Raw genomic sequence first — 21,570 nt, forward strand, 5'->3', positions numbered from 1 at the left:
TTAGTAGTAAATCCGCCATGTAACTCCTCACCTCCGTCCTAATCATCTCCGGCACCTCTGTCATGAACTCCCACCGAATACACCAAATATCACATTCGCTTTTTCATCTTCTAACTTCCCCTTGCTCTTCCTTCCTAATCGGAAACAGCTCCGCCGTGTAACCACCATCCTTAACCATATTCTGGTTTAGTTGAATCGGCTCGTTGAATCGAACTGTCTCCTCAGTCAAAGGAAGAGAGAATCTTCCTCTTGCAACACGACACTAAACAAATAAAAAAAACATCATGACAGTTACGTGGAAGTAGGAAGAGAGAATCTTCCCTTTGCATAGAATGCATGAAAAGCTACAGCGAGAAAAACACAATCCTGCACATTTAAAAAGATTCATTTTTATTAAATTATTAGTTATTTTTTGCTACTTGCATGATCGCAATTGCAGCCAGAAAATCTTCGCATCTTCCTTGCATAGAATTTTGCTACCATTTTTGTTCATCTCCTCCACCTGCAAATATACAATACCATAAAGAGCAGTGCACCCGCATTTAGAATTCTGTCAAGAGGATAAATTTGGAAAACAAATTTATTTAAAAAGTCTCACCTTTGAGAGTAAGGACCAAATGGATGATCATAGCCTGTATTACATTGAGGGCTGAATTCCTAGCTGCTTTTAAAGATTCAGTGTCCGCCTATAAAAGAGAAGTTCTAAATGATGACTACATTCTTGAACCAATCCAATTTAATTTCCATGAATAGTCGTAAAAGCAATAGTGTATATACCTTTGTTACTTCAGTGGCTAGAAGGTTGGGAGTGTTTACTTCTAAATCGGATATGGCTCCAACTAAAGAACTAACATAGTCTCACCATCTGTGCACATATTTATCCATAAGCATAGCATAGTCTAATGAATACAAAGACAGTATACAACAGAGACACAGCATACCTGATCGTTTAATAGTGAGTTAAGTTTGATCTTTAGCTTTAACTGTTGTAGTTCTGCTATCGCATGCCACCCATTGAATAGAGTTTCCTGAAAGTCATACCTTAAAGCTAGCGTCCCAATTCCCAATATCCAATTTGGTATGAGTTCCTTTAACATCATATAATCTTGAGGTTGTTTCTCTATTAATTCCTTTAAACCAAGTTCTTCCTCTTCTAGATTCTTCGGTTTAACATCATATACATCGTTAAACAACTCTGTCAATGGTTGTTTCTCCCACTTCTCCGCAGCCTGAATCGCTTGCAGAAGCTACAAACACACACACAACCAACTAAAACGGTTAAAATAACATCAAACTTAACATCAAGAATGTAGCGGTTTTCCGAATCATTACCTGTTTTCTCGCGTTTGATCTTAGCTTTGATTCATCTTCCTCACTCCACCATCCGTTATCTTCCACCGATTTCCTGAATCTATTCACAGAGTTTCTCGACATTTTCCAGTACTGAATTTCATCCGCCGCCCTGTACTTAGTTGAATCATCTGATGTAGAATGATGTCCTACTCTATATATCATCATCTGCCACACAAAAATAAAGCAACAACAATCTTATTTCACCAAAGTCAAACGTTGTAAACTTTGAGACAAATCTTTAGTATAGTTTTTTACCTCAATGAGAACAGGTCTTTGTTCTGTTACAGCCATTTCTCGAGCTGAACATACCGCACTATAAACCGCGAGTGCATCATTACCGTCCACACGAATGCTTCGGATTCCGTAAGCTTGACCTTTCACAACAATTCCATCACCTGTAGTCAAACCAAATAAGCTCACATTAAAACAGTGGATTTATTTTGGTCTCTTTTGTAATGAAAAAAACAGAGGAAGTTAAGTTAGTTTCATACTTCTAAACTGTTCTGAGATATGAGTACTAATCGCCCAACCGTTGTTCCGACATATAAACACAACCGGAGCTTCCATTACCGCCGCAAAATTCAATCCGGCGTGGAAATCTCCCTACTCCCAAACAACCAAACCCCAAAAACTACGTAAATTTCAATTCTTGAAATGTTGATTCTTATGGAAAGAAATGAGAATTAATAAAGATTATAAACCTCGCTTGTGCCACCATCTCCGATGAATGTAACAGCACAAGCATTCTTCTCCCAACAATCTTTAGCTTTGGATAAACCTCATGACACAAGCTAGCGTCCCAACATCTTATCAGCCTACAAATGATTGTTGCAACAGAAAAAACAGTTATGAAGAAAAACTAATTAACACCTATCCAAATAAATATGAATCTTTCATAAAATCTAAAAAACTCACCGATCACTGCTAGTCGAAAATATCCTTTTTTGCATCTGGACTCCATGTTACACTTAAAGCACGTCCTATAAAATAACACCGCCATATGATGAATTCAGCTAATCTCTTAACATGAATCATTTCTTTCATTTTTTGTCTCGAATCCAAAGATATGTGATGAAATTTGTTTGTGTGTTTGATATTGTGATGAGAGGTAGAAAGTATATATAGGCGAGTTCCGATTAGGTTGGTGGCCAATAAAATTTATTCCAGTCTTAACTAAATGAGAATCAAATATTTGTAATCAAATTTTTAAGGAATATGCACCAAATCCGTTTGTAATACAATAATATAGTTTCAATATTCTGTGGAGATTTATATGGCAAATAGTTTAGCATAGAAATTCAATTCAAATTCTTTACTTTAAATAGATAATATATAATGATTATCGAGATTTTATGGAATTGTTTTGAGAGATTTTTGGTAACAAATCAAAATAATCACAATCTCTATCCATGATTTGATTAGCGAGATATTAGGGAATTGTTTAGCGAGATTTTTGAAATATTCTCATATATTACGAATTCAATTTGGTCGATAATAAGGGAAATCATTAATTGTAATTGATTAGTATTTAAAGCGATTTGTAAATTTTGGTAAGATTTCTTTACGGGCCAAATATCATCTCAAATCATGTGTTTGGCCGAAAATCCAAAAAAAAGAGGGTTAAACCCATAAAAAAAAACCGACCCAAGATTGATGGGTTAAGTTGTACTTCAAAAATGTTAAGTAGATTATCCAAAAATTCCGTCGGTTAACCGTTAGTTTTAGCCGACGGATTACCGACGGTTACCCAACGACTTTTGTTTTAGGGTATCGAAAGTACAAATTAATTAGCCTAACATGCTTGCAAATGTTCATTGATGATTTCTAAATAACTTAGAGTCTAGAAACTATTTTCAATTGATTCCTATTTGTTGATTTTCTAGATTCGAAATTGTTTTAACACAAGTACTCTTAAACTTCTAAGGTAACTTATGTAATTGTCTTAAGTAGATGACATTTTTATTTTTTCATTATACATTTTTTTTGTAAATGAGAGTAAAATAGAGACATATATACACTTAATATAGTTTTATTTTAATGTTATCATTAATTGTATTGATCATTTCATTTTGTTTATATGAAATTTTAACTCTTGACCCTAAACTTATCCTAACCGGAACCGGTTAATACATAATATAAACCGACGGTTTCCTGACGGAAGAATAAATTCAGAATTGTAATCGTTTAATTGATCATTATAAGAAGAGCATAAAAATTTCGAAATTAATTGATAAACCGTTGTTTTAACCGATGGATTACCAACGCATCTCAAAATTGAACCCGCCAAATAAAGTTTTCCCAAAACTATCGAATAGCGCGCCCTTTAATATTTTATTTAGTTTTCTCGTAAACCGACAAAAAATCTGTCGGTTATATCATAATAATGGGAAAACCAGTGGTCCTTATTTAATCCCTCTTCTCCATTTTCTTTTTTAACTTCATCTCTCTCAAACCCTCCTTCTTCTTTCCGCCAATTCTCTCCTCCTATTTCCCTTAGAGCAGCACCTTCGTCACATCTAACATGTAAGTGATTTCTCTAATTACTTTTTAACTAATAAAATAAAATTCCAAGCGTACAAAGCTGTTTCAATTATTGGCATGAATTGTAATTGTCAATACCGTGGGTACCATGTCATCGTGTAATCTTCTTGTTCAAATGGACCTTGTGTAATTAGTTTATCTTTTTCTATATACAGTTGTTCTTTAGATTAAAGCTTTTTCAATTGGATTTTTATATGCTTCGGTGGATAGTTATGGGTTAAACACATATGTGTTAGATTTTGTTGAATTTAGTCATATATGTGTTAGTGATGTGGAATTGTTGAATTAGTTTTCCAATTTTTGTGAATCTATTGATTTTGTGAATCAATTGTTGAATTGTTGAAAGCTATATTTTCCTAAGTATAAACGTTATTTTTATTTCTTGTTTTGGTTTATTGTGAGGAGTTTTATTTATCTACTTTTCTTTTTCATAAATTTGATGACTTAATTCATAAATAACCAATGTTCTTTTTACATTTGTTTTAGGAATTATGGTAACTACCGTCGTCATAACCAATCAAGATCTACTCAAGATTGTGAAGAACCGTCCCGTTCAAATTCACGAACCCCTAGTCTTAGTCCGGAGTCGCCAACGTCAGAGACTCCCATGGTGATGAGCATTGAGGACTTCATCTCTCAACCAGGAAGAGAACGACTCACAAAGCTCCATCCCGATAGAATCGATCATGAAACATGGTAAGTGTTGGAATTTTAATTCACATTTTCTATCTTTTTGAATTATTAATATAAATTTATAAAATTCAAACTTTTGTAGGTTTGAGAGTTCGGGAAACGGGATAAGCAAATCTGTTTTGAAGATGATGCAAGGACTACTCAAGGATCCATATCCAACTTACTCGTCAATGCCGGCGAAAGAACAAGATTTGTGGTTGAAACAATTCGCGGTTAGTTATTTTTTTGAAGATGATGCTTGTATTTTTGTTCTTTAATTATGTATTACTCAACGTACTTTTTTTATTTTGTAGCAAGAGTTTAATTGGGATCGGAATTTGACGCTAGAGGTTCGTAAAGCGTTTGACAAAGACATATCTTCTCGTTATCGTGGCACAATCAATGAGTGGAAGCAAAGGTGGGTCAAAGATAAAAAACCTAGAGGGGTGAATGATAAAGTTTTTGAAGGGTTGCAACTACATTGGGTGAAACCGGAGACCCAAGCAATATCCAAGACTAACTCCAAAAATCGCAAAAGCGATCGAGGCAGGAAAGGAATAGCTACGCACAACTTGGGTGGAACGAGCCATTACACGCGAGGAGAACAAATTGTAAGTTTGAAATTTTTGAGATATTTCTATGAGTTTGTTTGCAAAGTAGTACGTTTACAGAACATAATTATAAAACTAGTACACTTACTATTTACAATATGTAATGTAATACAGGTGGTTACTGTTGGTTTTTTTGTGACCCCGGTTCTGCCACTACGATTTCAATGTAATTACAGAGTTGCCACTGAAACAAAAAAAAAAAGAAATTTCTTCTCGACTCTTCATATTTCTGGTTTCTTAAGGAGGTTGAGGGAAGTTGGTTTCTGTAGTACGAAGAATATCTGCAATGACGAAGAAAAAGTTGAGTAAATCGAAGACAATAAGCCCTCCGGTGGTAATGAAAGAAGAACTGAAGCGGCGAAACTCCAGAGCAGATGCACGGCGAGGTAAGTCGTAAGACTGATGACGGTTCTTCAATCAATTTTCGTGATAATTTCTGGGTTAAAAGGGGTTCATAATTAGGTTTCTGGGTTATTTGTAGATACGCTTGCAAAATCTCCGGCGATTGCTCGAGGGTTAAGAGACGAGTCTCCAATTTCACCATCGCCGGCGAAAACTCCGGCGAAATCTGGAGGATTAAGAAACGAATCTAAACTAGGTAAGCAAACTCTTATTTGTTGTCCCTTTGCCGGTGAATTTGATGAACCTTATTTCTTGTCAAGGAACATTTTTTTTGATTTGGGTTTTTCTGATATGAACAATAGGAGATGAGAGATCCAGAGATAGTGAATTTACAAACCCGAGCCTCCCTTGCCGTTTGCTGCATCCAGCGGAGTTCTCGGATGGGGGACGCCTTAACATACACTCAAAGCCGGAGTATTTGGGAATTCTGGTGGAATTACTGGAGGGTTCGGAGGCGTGGGATGAGCAGGTGTCATCACTCTGCAAAACTCATTCATGGGATGCTTGCAAGACAGCTTCTGACGAAGAACAAACATGAATTGTGGACAGTGTATGGAGGGTTCCCACTCCGTTTCTCTCTACGAGAATTCCAAATGACAACAGGGCTGATTTGTGATAAGCTTCCATCTGAATCTGAGGTGGAAGATCACCACGACCCAGCATACCTGTCTGTTTGGAACCGGCTGTTTGGTGCGAAAAGTATAGTCACAGTAATGGATGTGATAGATATGCTAAGGGAGGATGCTAAAGCGGAGACTCGGAAGCGATTCTCAACATGGAAGAAGCTGAGTCTTGCATTGGTGGTGCTGATTGATGGGGTTGTTGTATGCAGCAATAGGAAACAACATCGGGTTACACGAGACTTTGTAGAAATGCTGCATGATATAGAATTCTTCTTGTCTTACCCATGGGGGCGCGTTTCTTTTGAATCAACAATGGAACGGTTTGGCCCTTCTGCTGGAGAAGAAGATCCAATTGGGGAGCTGAAGGCCCGGCTGTAACACCCCTATCCCGCTATATAAATATAAACGAAATAGAAGCGTTACGTTAGACGCCCGCAGTCGGCCAACCCAGGTTTCCGAAACAAATTCGTATGCCCGAGTCGTCCAACCACAAGAGTCTAGCCTCCCGCCCGTGGCCTAAGGCTTTTCAACCCGTACCGCAGACGTGAGTTGTGTTAGTCCGGACAAGACTAATAATATCAGTGAGTATAACCATATAACTTTAGAAATCCGAATCTTATACTTATATATATATATCATACGAAAAATGGTTACCAAAACATATATAGTTTTCGGATCCTCTTTGAAAACATACATAATATACTTAGTAAAATCTTACAAAAAGCCGTAAAATCTACATTGGTTTGTCCTAAGTCACGAGCGGCCTCTACAAGGTGGGTTAACTAAGGTTTCCTCCACAAAAAGTAGCATCATAAGTAATCTAGTATTACTTAATGAGCCCCGGATCTAGACAGAACTACCATAATACCTCTACCCTAAGCAGCATCGACAGAATCTAATACTACGACCTAAGAAGAATAAATACGAATAATGCAAATAACACACAGACAAAGAAAACACGCAACAAGCAATGCAAGCAAGACATAATGGACAAAGAAAAATGCATGCAGACTCGATTTCCTAATATGCAATGGACAACTAATGCAAGTATGCTTGTAACAACCTAGGTAAGGCCTTCTACGAATCCATGATCTCCCAGGACATGCCTCCATCTCTTAGACACAAAGTCTACAAGAGACATAGCATTCCCTAATACTACATCGTCATGTAGTGCCCGGTCGGTAGCGATCCAGCCCCGAGCCTTCGTATGCCATAACGGAACGGGGTTACACGCGACGCACAGCATACGGACGGGATCCTCATGGTTCGGCTAATGTTAGTCATCTAATTAAAGACTACTAACATGACAACAGACTCATATACTACTATGCAACTATCCTATATGCAAAACTATACTAATCAAACAATTAATCATACTTAATTACCACTAATCGCGGTTAGTTTCCCTAATCTAGGTTTAACTAGTCCTAATCATGCTTAGAGAATACTAATCCTAATTGGGCATCACTAATCCTAATTAACTATTACTAAACCTAATTAACTATCCTAATCAGGGATTAAGCGAATAATTAAGCTAACTAATCCTAATTAACCTCCTAAGCTATAATAAGGAAATAAAATAATAAACTATCCTATTCACGTGCTACTTCACGTGACTCAAGTACTCACATGGATTTTCGAGCGGTTTGGCTTCTAAGGTCTTCTCCCGCGAACTAGGCGTTTTCTAGTGGATTTTGGGTCTGAGGAACAAATGGGACGAAGTGGACTATTTATAGGGTCTTAAGTCGGTCATAAGGTCGGCCAAAACAAGCAGGAGGTGGCCCGGACCAATCAAAGTTCGATAAGTGTCACTCCACGGGCGCTCCGGGACACTAATCGGTCTCCGATTGGTTTCCTCCATTTTTTTCCGGATAAACATCATCCAAAATGAATAAGCTCGACCCTAAAGGATAAGGATGACCAGAATTATGGATAAGCTTGAGCCTTAATAGATAAACATGAGCCATAGTTCAATCCTGACCGTCCGTTTCTTCATTCCGGCGAAACCCACGATCTGTCACTGGACCGCAAGAGCATTGATAGGACTCACTCCATCTCCAATGTCTCATGAGGGTCCATGACATAAATCAAGGCTTCCTTAGGTCTATAACTCGTTCCATGCCAGAATTAACCAAGTAAGCTCGTTATCGTCACTTATCAGCATTCTCCGATTAATCCCTCGACCATTCAAGACCCATACTCATATCCCACTGCCCAAATGGATTCCCCTAAGGTCTCCTAGTCATTCTAAGGTTTCCTACTTCTTCTAAGGTTTCCTAAAACTAAGGTTTCCTAAGCTATCCTAGGTCTAAGGGCTAGCCTAATGGTTTTGAGGTTTACCGATAGTCGCATCGTAGCTAAGCTTAGTCTGTCTGATGGAGAGTCATTCCTTTACCCGTAGACTTGATCCATTGCAATGCTCCTTACCCATGACTTGCCACATCAAATGGCCAAACTGATCTTGCCTTTTCTTGGCTTGATCTCGCATTTTACTCGATAGGCTGCACGTCCGGCCGCATAGTCAAGGTCAGGGGCATTACACCGGCTGTCTCAGAAGAGCAGTGTCTGTTACGAGTTCCCTCTTGCACTCCAGCTCCAGGTACTCAACTCCGTTCCTGCCCTATGCAGTCGGATAAAAGACCCTGTTGACTTCAGGAATTTTATCCAGAGGCCTTCTGTTGACCTTGGTCGCATAATTCTTCTGCGGTAATCAGATGTTCATGACGCTGAGCAAAGTGCTAATGTAAGTAATGTTGACTATTGGCTTTGGTTCTAACATTATAGCGGTTGTTTTGAACTTATATATTTATCCAAAAAGATGCATCAATATTAAGCTAATGTGCTCTTCTTTTAATCATGTAGCTGTCTGTGGAATATACACTATATCAGTCAGAAACTGTAAAGGGGGATCTGTCGTGGCCGGATGAAGAAGAGGATGAAGGGGTGGAGTTGATAATATCTCTGATAAAGTAGAAGCACCGCTTCAAGGCTGAAACATGGCCCATACACAACATACAATGCTCTTCCAAAGATGCTCCAGCAACAAACGCCGAGTATGTTGGCGTAGCGCCTGCTAATGATGATGTAGAGTTTGTAGGGACACGAACTGTTGGGCCAGAAGACAAATGTGAACCAAGTAAAGCTGTGAAACGGGCGAAGAAAGAATACTACCCCATCCGTCGCAAGCCTTTCACGCGTTCAAGTAAGAAAGAAGGATTGAATGTTGAACCCCTGCCTACTCAGGATAAAGCTGCTACACCCGTTGGAAAGACTGTCCATAAAAAGACAGCAAAGCAAGATGCAACGCAGACTGGTCAAGGAAGCTCCTCTTCTCAGTTTGTTACTCATGGTGAATTGGCTGGAATGAAGGAATGGTTTACTCAACAACTTGAAGACCTCCGCTACAACATAAGTAAGGATATTTTGAAAAATTTCAAGGAGAAGATCACCGAAACTGCTGCAGGGGCTCCTGAGACCCCTAAATCAAAAAGCAAGAAGAAGAAAGGGACAAAACAACCTGTTACACGGAAAAGGAAAAGAGAGGAGGTTACTTCTTTATCTTCTGGAGGCTCATCCTCGGGGGGCTGAACCATGGACCAGCTGTGGACCCTGACATGTGTGTGGATGGTGGAGGAACTGTAAATCTAGAAGGCTCTGTTGATCCATGGGAACTTTATGGATCAGCAAAAAATATTTCAGAGGTAATGCTTACATATACAAAAGCAAAACTGATGGTTTTATGTAGATTTTTGCTTATTTAATTATGCAATTCTCTGTGATGATACTTTTATGTTGGGACTTTATAGAAGATAGGTACAGAGATCCCTACATCTCCCCTTCCAAAAGACGGGATAAATGAGGAGGAATCAGAAACAGCCCAGAATGAAAAATGTGCAGAGGTATTAATTTCGCGAGCAAATGTAGCTGCTTGTGTGTTAACCATAAAGCTACCCCTTTTGGTTTATTGTTATTGCGTAACTTTTCTTTTCTTTTTGTAAGCCACAGGAAAGGGGTAGAGGGAGCCCTACTTCGCCAATGCCAACCGCCACGCAAGACAAGCCTATGGACACCAATCCAATAGAAACTATGGAAGAAGCATTGGATTTGGGGGATCGATCTGGGTCGCCAAGGCAAACACCTTGTTCACAAGTAACACCGATTGCTTAGGTCTATATTGCGAGTAGTAGATTACATACACAAATCTGAGATACAAATATTTTACCTAGGTTGTATGTTTTGATCCCAGGTTATACCCGACACTTCTATTGTTGCTGTTTCACCTGCTTATTTTGTGAAGGAGAGAACCAATATACGCCAGCCAGTGCCGGGTAAACGTGTTCCAATACGGTCTCGCTTCCTCGACACAACTAAGTATAGCGTGGATCCCATGATCAGTGCTCTGTTTAAAAGCAGAACCAAGGAACCTGCATACACACCTCTCCCAAAGTTGGATGATGCAGAGTTCCAGACATTTAAAAGGCTGCTTGCAGATGATCCACAAAGGTTTGATCCTTGTTATTCTCAGTTTTATTAGAAACAGACACAAATATTTTTTAAATCTAACATCCAAGCTAAACAGCGAGTACACTATCTGCACTGGGCACACAGTGACTAACAACCACTTTTTGGACATTGCAACGAAGGAGACATGGGTAAACACTGAGGTATTATGAGGCAAAACTAATAATATTTCAAGCGTTCATAGCTAGAATGGGTTTGGTGACATGACTTACTCTATTATGAGCTGCAGCATATGCAGCTAATTACAGGAATGCTGATGAGACGCCAGGGTAAAGCATACAGTCAAAGAAGGGTGGCAATCATTGATACATGGTTTGCAACGCTTCTGTCCACACACTATGAAGATTTCCAGAAATGCGAGGACAAGGCAAAGTACGAGTGGGGAAAAACAATCAAGGGATACGTAACAGGGAAGTCGACTGGGATACACATGAAATCGGAATTCCTGAAACATGTTGATGTTGTCTACGTTCCAATGAACTGGGGTGTTCTCACTGGGTTGGATTGGTGATAAACTTGAAGCAACGAAGCATAGATGTTCTAGACTCGTTCATCTCCCCAACTCCAGAAGAAGCAGTCGAAATCCAAATGACCCCAGTCATCAGTAGCATTCCTTGGCTCCTGAAGAAGTATTGCTGCCCAACTCTCACCGCTGATATGACAACTGAGCCTTTCAGCTGTACACGGGTAACAGGACTGTACGACAACAAAGGCGATGGAGATTGTGGGCCTGTGGCATGCAAGTTCCTTGAAATGCATGCTCATGGAATGGATTACACTAACATGGCGACTATAACGGATGAAGTGGTGATTAGGATTCGGAAGGTTTATGCGATGGATACATATGCTGCTTTTGTTGAATGTGAGGACGAGTACTAGTTACTTGTTCCTAAACTTATAGTTTGTGTGTTTCTAAACTAGTACAAGGCTTATGACTTAAAACTTATATTTAGGACTTGCGAGCGAAGTATGCATTTGTATAATTATTAAATTTGAACTTATGTTTTTGACTTATAAAACCGAAAGAATGTTTTTTGTCAAGATGCCAACTAATTAATATGACTTATAACTTATTATTTTGTATATCCTCGGCGGTGTACAGATTGCTTCTGTACACCGTGTAAGGTGTACGGATTCTTTTCTGTACATCAAACTTAGTGTACAGTAGGTATACGGATTGTTTTCTGTACAACATACATAGTGTACATAAAGGTGTACGGATTGTTTCCTGTACAGCAAACATATTGTTTGAATGGGTATCTGTACAACATGCATGTTGTTTGAATTAATTATTAAAGACCTAATTATTGTTTGAATGAGTTATTAAAGAACATATTGTTTGATTTAATTATGAAAGAACTAATTATTGTTTGAATTTATAATTAAAGAACTAATTATTATGACATGCTGGAAGAGAACATATATAGTTTGTTTTCTGTACAGCGTACGTAGTGTACATAAAGTTGTACGGATTATTTTCTGTACAGAACACGTAGTGTACTATAGGAACAACATCGTAGTGTACTGTAAGACAATGTATGGACGGGCATTTGTACAGCATACATGTTGTTTGAATTAATTATTAAAGACCTAATTATTGTTTGAATGGGTTATTGAAGAACATATTGTTTGATTTAATTATGAAAGAACTGATTATTGTTTGAATTGATTATTAAAGAACTAATTATTATGACATGCTGGAAGAGAACATATATAGTTTGTTTTCTGTACAGCAAACGTAGTGTACATGAAGGTGTACAGATTGTTTTCTGTACAGCATACGTAGTGTACTATAGGTGTACGGATTGTTTTCTGTACAACATACGTAGTGTACTATAGAGAACATATATAGTTTGTTTTCTGTACAGCGTACGTAGTGTACATGAAGTTGTACGAATTGTTTTCTGTACAGAACACTTAGTGTACTATAGGAACAACATCGTAGTGTTTTGTAAGACAGTGTACGGACGGATATCTGTACAGCATACATGTTGTTTGAATTAATTATTAAAGACCTAATTATTGTTTGAATGGGTTATTAAAGAACATATTGTTTGATTTAATTATGAAAAAACTGATTATTGTTTGAATTGATTATTAAAGAACTAATTATTATGACATGCTGGAAGAGAACATATATAGTTTGTTTTCTGTACAGCAAACGTAGTGTACATGAAGGTGTGCGGATTGTTTTCTGTACAGCATACGTAGTGTACTATAGGAACAACATCGTAGTGTACCGTAAGACAGTGTACGGACGAGTATCTGTACAGCATACATGTTTTACGGACGGGTATCTGTACAGCGCCTGTGGTGTACGGATGTTTCATTAGTACTATAGCCCAGATAGGTTTAGGTTAAACAATGAAAGTCAGTTTTGTTTTTGTTTCCTATAAATATGTCCTCAGTGGTTCGTCTACTCATCCACACCTCATTTTCCTTACTCCTTTTAAACTTCATAAACCTCAAAAGTAATGTCTTTATCAGATTTACCAGATGATATCTTCCATATTATTGTGAAGAAGCTGGGAGATGACGACGCATATTACTTAGCTCCGGTAATACTCACAAACAAACGAGGAAGGGACATTGCACTCTCGCGGGACATTGTAAAGTCAGCAAATCTAACTGCTCTATGTCTCGAGCCACCGAAAATATATCCTGGTGGTGTAGCTAGAAGCTTCTTTAAGCGTTGTTTGGCTGTTCAGAATCGTCAGGCTCTTTATTATGAAGCTTTGGGTTTGGTGACCCGTGAAAGGGATATACAAGGTTCCCTTGCTTTGCTAAATGAAATAGTTCCTGATGATGAATCGGCGACCGTGGCCTATGCCATGTTCCAAATGTGTGCTGGACGGGGTGATCTAGCAGGGGCTACATTCGACATGATATTCAAGAGCTTAGGTGATAGGCTTTTGTTCAATATTTACTCTGAAGATTTGGAAGCAGAATGTGAAGGTTAAATTGACACACTGTTGGCGTATGAACCAGCTAATGAAGATACCTTCGGTCCAATCTGGGAGTTTGCTTACTCTAAGAGGATAAATGTACCAGACTGTGCTTATTGGCATGAAGGCGAACATTACTGTGAAGGGTGTTACATCTTCAATGCAGCACTTCGAATTTGTGAAATCCTGTAGAGATACAAAAACAATGGGGGTAACTTCTGAAGAAATATTTTAGAAGTTATTGTATCTTTTTGCAGTTATTGTATAATTATGTTTCAAATTGGCTAATTAGTAAGGACGTAACTTGAAGTACCTAGTAGAAGTTTAGTGTTAATGTAAAATTCTGCTTGAAAAATGTATAATGTTTGTGTAATATTAATGTAAATTACCGCTGGATGTAATATAAATGTAAAATTGAGCTTGAAATGTCTAGTTTTTGTAGATAATTTAATTTATTTCGGTCAGGGGTAAATGATTTCTCAAGATTTTGTACTCTCAAAAGCACCAACTTAGCGGTGAGGCAAATTAGTGGCAGTCCGCTTGGGGCTTTGGAAACAAAGTAATTATTAGTGTGGAAGAACCTCTTTTTATCAAATCTTGAAATGGTGAATGAATCGAGATATATGTTTGGTTTTATATATTAATGAAAAGGTAATTATTAGTGTCAGAATGAGTAAGACTAAACACTACATATAATAAAAAAATTAAACTACATGTCTAATCGTTTGGGCATCCAAGAAATGCCAGTGGAAAGTGTAGCCTGAAGTGTCAATCATATTGGTAATTATGAGTTCTCGTCTCCTCGCTAGATAAACGAAACATATCCAAGTCTCAACACAAAATGAAATGGTGAGAAAATAATGAAATGATTGAGCTTATAATTTATTCAAAAACAAATTATAAATGTCAGTAGGAGAAAGACGCACCACTAGCTATAGACATATATTTTAAATACATGTCCAATCATTTATGCATCCAAGGAAATGCAAGTGGAAGGTGTGTGTTGAAGTTCCAATCATATCATCAACATATCAGTTCTTTGGTTATTGACACATATTAAAAACTTGTTCATCTGTGGAGAAGAACAGAGTTAGGAACATCAGAGAACAATTTATTTTAGAGAACGTAAAGCAAAACTAGTGAAATATATACTATACATACAGACGACATAGATGAAGGTCATGACAAACTTTCGAAAAATAAGAACATATATATAAATAATACAAAAAACAAATATTATACATCCAGAAAGGCGAAAACAACTTAATACAATAATTAAACAACATAGTGAGATAATAGCTGAAGGACTATAATTATACAGCAAAAAGCAAAAACAAATTACATCCGCATAGTCATAATATAATCTAAACATTGATCAATACGGAAAAACAAGGAGAAAACCTTCAGACCATTTGACAGACCTTTCCTGACAACCACCATAAGTAACAATCGTTGCAAAAGTTCTCATAACCGCTTGAAGCAAGAGCACAATCCATGGCACAATCAGACGACGGGATCCCTTTGCAAAGTGGATAAATGAACGCCTTCCGGTAAGAAGCGTGGCTTATCCTCCGATATGGCCGTAAATCTCTGACCAACTCCTCTCCCCATAGCCTAACCCTTTGGGTACCTAAGGGAGCGTGGAAAATCCCAAACTGCTCTAGATAGTGGACCGCCATAGCCTCATTCCCAAGACACATGGAGAAAATGCCACATGCTATTGTTGAAGCGCCATCCTCTGGGACCAGCTGAGCCAGAAGTTCAAGACCCCCATTGAGGTCACAACCTTCAGCCACCACCCTTAGCCCTTCATAGTAGATGGCAGTTTTGTTGCCAGCTTTGAGGCATCTCTCAAAGAAAGGACGGAAATAGTACAAATCGCTTGGATCAGAACAGAGAGAGTAGATGCAAGCATCCTTTAAAACGTCATCTTTGTACACCATATCTCTTCCCCTTCGGCCAGCCTTCAAGATAGGACCTAGCAACCACCAACGATCATCAGCCACGAGCTTGACAATTTTAGCCAACAGATCGTCAGGGATATCGGGCATTTCTATTTCCATTTTTTTGTGGATAGCCTTTGAGAGGAAACAAAGACAAATTTTCTTCTTCTACAATGTTATTGCAGGTTAATTGAATATAAAAGCCACAATAAAGTAGTGGTTGGAAAAGTTACAGTTGAGAATAATTACATCCTCAAACCAAAACATATTAATGACATGATGCCTACTCTTTAAAATTGCTCACTAAGTAATAGTAAAAATTAAACTGTACAGCGAAATCTGTACACCGATTTCGGTACACCACCATCAGTACGCTGCAATCGGTAGAGTTTGAAAAAATTTAAACAAAAATACATGACCAATAAGGCTATGAAGGTATCAAGTCATTAGTAGTACATGCCACTTTGAAAGAAAATTAGACAATATGCATAACCCTGATGAACATCGCTATATGTGCACCGCTATCTGTACATCGCTATCTGTACACCGCTATCTGTACTGAACAATCTGTACACTGAGATGTGTACGCCGCTATCTGTACACCACTATAAGTACGGATAAAACGCAATCTGTACGCTTAGTAAGTGTGCGGTGAAATCTGTACGCTGTAATAACTGTACGGTTATATCTGTACAGTAAAAAAGGTATACGGGGGATCTCTGTACGTTGTAAAAACTGTACTACGTTATCTGTATACCTAAATGACATAAACGATTGGTGAAGATGTGAAACAACTGATTGAACAGAAATACCTCGCCAGATACTACTTGAATAATACACAAAAAGTAATATCCATTCATCAGTAATACTTGCAACTCCAAAAGATGTTTAGGAATTAGAGAATGTTGTTAAAACATATCGGGTAAACATGTCTGCCCCGATGCCAAAAACAAAAACAACACCGAAAAAAGCTCCTTGATTAATAACAAAAAACTAGCCAAATCTTTCAAACTTTAAATAGCATCATCCGAGGGGGGTCTTGCACGTAACACGGTTGTGACCTAATCCCCCACACCGTCCACACTTGTTAGGGGTTTTAGACTTGTTATTTCCCTACATGCAAAAGGAAAAGGATTGTTGCCTTTGTATTATATAGAAATACATTGTTGAAAAAGATGTAACCGACCTCATATTCTCCAACCGAATGAATCCGCAACTTAGGGGGTCTCCCAGCAGGTCTTTTTGTTTGGGGAGGCATTAAACACAGTGACCTTATTTCCTGAGGGACTTCAACCTCCGATGGATTGCGTACAGGGAGTATTGGAGCTTGGACCGTTGGTGACCACATTGTGAGCCTATGCATCTCTCCAACCAGGGTTCTGAATTCCAAACCCCTATCATGACACGCAGCCATTGCGTGTGCACATGGGATTCTAATTGTTTGAAACTCCAAGCAAGAGCAAGACTGCTGTTACAAAGAGATGTGAAACTGCTCACCGTCCTTTGCAACAACTTTGAAATCCCAACTGCCAACAGCCGAAACAGACATCCCCAAAGCACCTTTAAACCGCTTCATAAGTTCCCTTTCAACAGCAATGGGTATGTCGCCAACCGTTCTGGATATTTTTTTCCTCCTAGATTCAAACCACCTAGCAAGCATTTTCCTAATGAATTCAAGCAATGCAACAACGGGGCTTCCCCTAGCTGGTAGTAACGCATTGTTTAAAGACTCCGCAATATTACTAGACATCAAATTATATCTCTCTCCCGTAAAATGAACCCTACTCCAATTCGCAACACCCATTCCTTCAATGTAATTCCAACAGGACATACTCCTTTTTTTTTATCCTGTCACGAACAATATTAAAATCTTAGAGACAAAATGCGTCACCTGCTTGCCACACTAGAGCTGGGAGGCCACTCTTCTTTCCATACCTTCCTTTGACATTCCTTCTGATGTGGACCAAACAAGCTCCATGGTGTGCTTGAGGGAACACAAGACCGACGGATTTGAATATTGATTGATTCCGGTCTGAGACAAATGTCAAGTCAGGGCCATCTTTTATTATTTCTGAGAGTTTATTCATGAACCATGTCCAAGAATGATCTGTCTCTCGCTGTCCACTACGGCAAAGGCGATTGGAAAAATCTGAAAGTTTGCATCCTGGCAACTCGCAGTAAGAAGACAACCAAGATACTTACCAAAAAGGTGTGTACCATCAACGACAACAACCCTCCGAATATATTTCAATCCCTTTACACTAGCCCCCAATGACAGGAAAACATACTTGAATCGGTCATCCCCAATATCATCCAACTCTGTTTCCAAATGATAAACTGTGCAAGGGTTTGCTAGTTGTAAGACATGAAGATAAACCGGCAATAAAGAGAAAGAGCTCTCATTAGTGCCTTAAGCTGTCTCAACAGCCAATTCTTTGGCTTTCCAACATTTCCAGTACGTCATCCGAACATTGTGATCCCTCAGAATTGAGTCGGGTAAATCTCTTGCTCTTGGACCACAGAAGGCCTTGGCATACTTAGCTCTTAGGAGAGCAGCTACAACCTTGGACGTAGCATGTTTTGAAAAGCGGCTCCTAGTCTGAACCTTACACACATGTTCCAACTTTGCCAGCCTCACTTCATATTCTTCGCTTTCGCCTCCAACTTGGTGTGCTCTAACTCTCCAATCACAGTTTTTTTGTCATAACATTCAGCAACCAAGTAATGTTTCTCATACCTAGTAAATTTGAAGCGGAAAATACGGTTAATGGCATAAATGGACAAGGCAATCCTGAAATCTTCCCTCGATGCAAAGGTCCTTCCAACAAACATATTGTCATCCTCTTTTGTCAAATCAACGTAAGCTGCTTTTGCTTCAATATCATCGTTCCCAAACATCGGCTCGAGATCTTCGTACCCATACACTTGATCAATGCTTATACCTTTCTGACAAGTTTCTAAAAGATCTGTCATAGCACCAGGGTTGGTATTTTGAAGCCAAACTTTCTTTTTGGGGGGCTGCTCAACGAAATCATCATCCCCGATGTCTTTGTGTACAACAATCTCTTTATCAGATTGGAGGATGTTTTCGTGGAGGGTATCGTCGTCGAACTCAGAAACTTCTGAGTCACTTCCTGTACTAAGAGAGGAAGATTCGTCAGATTCTGCTAAAGACTCTGAATCATCACCTGAATCAGGTACTTCTGCCGGTAGGGATGTATCCACCCCTGCAGCGGTGACAAAAGCTCCAGACTTCTCCACTGCTTCTAGGGCTTCTAACAGAAGTTCATCGCTTATGTCCCATTGACTGGATGAATCACAAACGGCTGTACTCTGAACAAAAGCAGAGTGATTGTTGGGAGGCTGGGCATCCATATTATCTTGAACAGTAGATAATAACCCCGCAAAGTAACCTCCTCCAACTGCCGGAACAGGTTTATCTATAGACTGTACAATGCCTGCAAACGTTGGTTCTCCAGCTTCAAAATACTTAACAACACTTGCGCTAGTCTGTCCAGGTTCGCAGGCAGGACCGACGATAACTGAATCGCCTTCTCTAAAACACACAAACAGATTCACAGATTTATCACCAATACTTAGAGATTTAAAGCATCTAAACTGCCAATCATACCCAATCATTGTCGGACCCGGCTGAACACCAGATAACAGAGCTAGTCTGTCCTCGAAATGTAGCTAAGCTCCAAAGATATGGAAGGTTTCTCCAGCCCAAAGATGTGACGAACCTTAAGCTCTAAATCCCTTAAAGTTATTAACCCCATCAAGCTCATCGCCCTACCGTGACCACAAGAATCAAGCTTGAATTCCCATTCACCGGTGCTATACAAAATCCATCTACCAACCTGTACAACGACAATATCATCCACTGCAAAAAAGGAATTCACTTTTTATCAGACTGAAGGCTTTTAAACATTATTAGGAGAAATTTACAAAACCATTTTCTGATTAGAATTCCACCTTCCATAGGAGAAACGCAAAGATGAATTTTCCAGGTAGCAAAGAAACACAACCGAAACTGATAATCATCATCTCTTTTTGTTACTTAAACATAATCTAATCCTCTAAAAAAACGAGCTCAAATTCCCCCAAAAAATTTAGCTACTTTCGAGAAAAACCTAAAGAGAATTTGATTATTATAACATTTTATTCACCAACCTGTTAACTAATTCCGTTGATTTGAAACATTCATAAATGCAGACGTTTCTCTCAGCTCCCACTCCGGAACTGAATAAGCCGACGATGAAGAAGTTAACTTCAACGCCTTCGCCATGAATTATAAAACTGTTAACAGACTTTGTTTAAGGCCCATCTAGAAATACGCTAGGCCCATGACGTTTGCTGTATATTGTAAAGCAAAACCCCCAACTCAATCAGAAGGTTTCCTGCCAACGACCAAAACAAGCGGCGGCCCCTAAACGTAATTTTCTCAAACGAATCATGGCCCATGTTTTTCTGTATTACAGGGGACGCGTATTACAGTCGAAAGTGGACCCGGTTATTTCCCTAATTATAAATAGTGAGTGTACTACTTCCATAATTATGTTTCATAAACGTACTAAATTTCAATTTATTCCTATTTCTATTCAATATAAGTTATTAATATTTTTTAATTTTGGATTTAGGCCGAGAGAGATGGTGTGTATCCGGATCATCTAACGTTGATGGAAGATACACACCAACAAAAAAACCAAACAAATTCAAGATCCGGTTGCAAAGGAAGTTGTAGAGAATTCAAAGAAGAGGAAGCAAGAATATCTCCTTACCCAACCATCTATAGATGGTGTCGAGAATAGTGTAGTCCCAATGGAGATTGTCAACAAATTCGTTTTTGAGGTACTTATGTTTTTTAATTTTTTTAATTACTATCTCATAATAGATTAAAGAATATTTGATTGGTATGTTGAGATTTTGTTGCCATATAGATCTATGTTGCGTCTCTCCTCTACTATTTTATATAATTTGTTTTTGATACATACTATTATATCTTCTTTGCTTGTAGGAAACTCCAAAAAGAAAGGGTCAGATATTTGGGTTAGGAAAACTAGGTGTAGCTCGATATAAGTCTCATTCCACATCGTCGTATTCATGTGATCCCATGCTTGAGGCGTCTCTCAAAGAGAAAGAAGCACGGATTGAAGCTTTGGAGACTCAAATGGCCGAAGAGAAAGCTGAGAACAAGCGCCGAACCGATGAGATGGCAAAGGAGATAGCCGAAAACAAGAAAAGTTCCGAGACGATGATGCGTTTCATGGAAGATATGCGAATGCGGTTTCCCAATTCTAGTTCTTAGTTCTTCTTTTAAATTTTAGTGTGAATACTTTATTTTGGATACAATGTTATTGTAATATGAATGGTTTTTCCATTTAGTTATTTTATTTTGAATCATTTTAAAATTTAATTATTTTTAGTTTGCATAATTTATAATTTCTTTTTGTTAAATCAATTATAAATCAATTGTTTTCGTCAGGCATTTTCCATCATCGTCGGTAATCCCTCAGTAATAACGGCACAAAAATGCATCGGCAACTTACATGTTCGTCGTCGGTAACAACCATCAGTCATATCTCGGTTAACCGTCAGTCTTAAACCAAACGGAATACCAACGAATATATTATTGACGATGTTGATTCGTTGAAAGTTCGTCGAGAATATAACCGTCGGTTCGTCGTCGGTAACAACCATCAGCCATGTCTCGGTTAACCGTCAGTCTTAAACCAAACGGAATACCGACGAATATATTACTGACGATATTAATTCGTTGAAAGTTCGTCGGGAATATAACCGTCGGTAATCCGTCGAGCTCCCCGAAAAAATACCGATGGAATTTGTATTACCGATGCTCTAGAACCGACGACCATATTTTATCTGTAAATCGTCGGTTAAGGCCTTAACTGACGGATTATCAACGGTTTTGTTTGTCGGTTACACGATGTTTTCTTGT

General features: G+C 38.5%; 3 protein-coding genes and 6 pseudogenes across 10 annotated transcripts; 5 read left to right on the forward strand and 4 right to left on the reverse strand.

Annotated features, from left to right (window-relative positions):
• Window positions 1-103: 103 nt before the first annotated feature.
• Window positions 104-2,314, reverse strand: AT5G34780 (thiamine diphosphate-binding fold (THDP-binding) superfamily protein; the record flags this gene model as incomplete). Its single annotated transcript, NM_122867.1, has 8 exons — window positions 104-246; window positions 599-686; window positions 942-1,247; window positions 1,333-1,518; window positions 1,609-1,748; window positions 1,845-1,956; window positions 2,055-2,131; window positions 2,269-2,314. 8 exons carry the CDS (start codon window positions 2,312-2,314, stop codon window positions 104-106), a joined length of 1,098 nt encoding a protein of 365 aa, NP_198327.1.
• A 2,187-nt stretch (window positions 2,315-4,501) lies between these two features.
• Window positions 4,502-6,577, forward strand: AT5G34790 (annotated as a pseudogene; the record flags this gene model as incomplete). Its single annotated transcript has 1 exon — window positions 4,502-6,577.
• A 1,064-nt stretch (window positions 6,578-7,641) lies between these two features.
• Window positions 7,642-9,301, forward strand: AT5G34795 (annotated as a pseudogene). Of its 2 annotated transcripts, one of them has the most exons (2): window positions 7,642-8,945; window positions 9,065-9,301. The 2 variants fall into 2 exon arrangements; another variant differs by having other exon boundaries at window positions 7,642-9,301.
• Window positions 9,302-9,565: 264 nt separating this feature from the next.
• On the forward strand, window positions 9,566-11,602 carry AT5G34800 (annotated as a pseudogene; the record flags this gene model as incomplete). The annotated part of the gene is made up of 1 exon: window positions 9,566-11,602.
• A 1,595-nt stretch (window positions 11,603-13,197) lies between these two features.
• AT5G34810 lies at window positions 13,198-13,860 on the forward strand (annotated as a pseudogene; the record flags this gene model as incomplete). Its single annotated transcript has 1 exon — window positions 13,198-13,860.
• A 1,211-nt stretch (window positions 13,861-15,071) lies between these two features.
• On the reverse strand, window positions 15,072-15,731 carry AT5G34820 (annotated as a pseudogene; the record flags this gene model as incomplete). The annotated part of the gene is made up of 1 exon: window positions 15,072-15,731.
• Window positions 15,732-18,033: 2,302 nt separating this feature from the next.
• AT5G34825 lies at window positions 18,034-19,899 on the reverse strand (annotated as a pseudogene; the record flags this gene model as incomplete). The annotated part of the gene is made up of 1 exon: window positions 18,034-19,899.
• A 167-nt stretch (window positions 19,900-20,066) lies between these two features.
• Window positions 20,067-20,919, forward strand: AT5G34830 (uncharacterized protein; the record flags this gene model as incomplete). The annotated part of the gene is made up of 4 exons (NM_122872.1): window positions 20,067-20,123; window positions 20,252-20,264; window positions 20,356-20,462; window positions 20,629-20,919. The coding sequence occupies 4 exons, from the start codon at window positions 20,067-20,069 to the stop codon at window positions 20,917-20,919; spliced, it is 468 nt and encodes a 155-aa protein (NP_198332.1).
• Window positions 20,920-21,092: 173 nt separating this feature from the next.
• On the reverse strand, window positions 21,093-21,311 carry AT5G34829 (uncharacterized protein; the record flags this gene model as incomplete). The annotated part of the gene is made up of 1 exon (NM_001125835.1): window positions 21,093-21,311. One exon carries the CDS (start codon window positions 21,309-21,311, stop codon window positions 21,093-21,095), a length of 219 nt encoding a protein of 72 aa, NP_001119307.1.
• Window positions 21,312-21,570: the final 259 nt, after the last annotated feature.

The sequence above is a fragment of the Arabidopsis thaliana genome, chromosome 5, assembly GCF_000001735.4.
Source record: "Arabidopsis thaliana chromosome 5, partial sequence".
NCBI classification, from domain to species: domain Eukaryota; kingdom Viridiplantae; phylum Streptophyta; class Magnoliopsida; order Brassicales; family Brassicaceae; genus Arabidopsis; species Arabidopsis thaliana.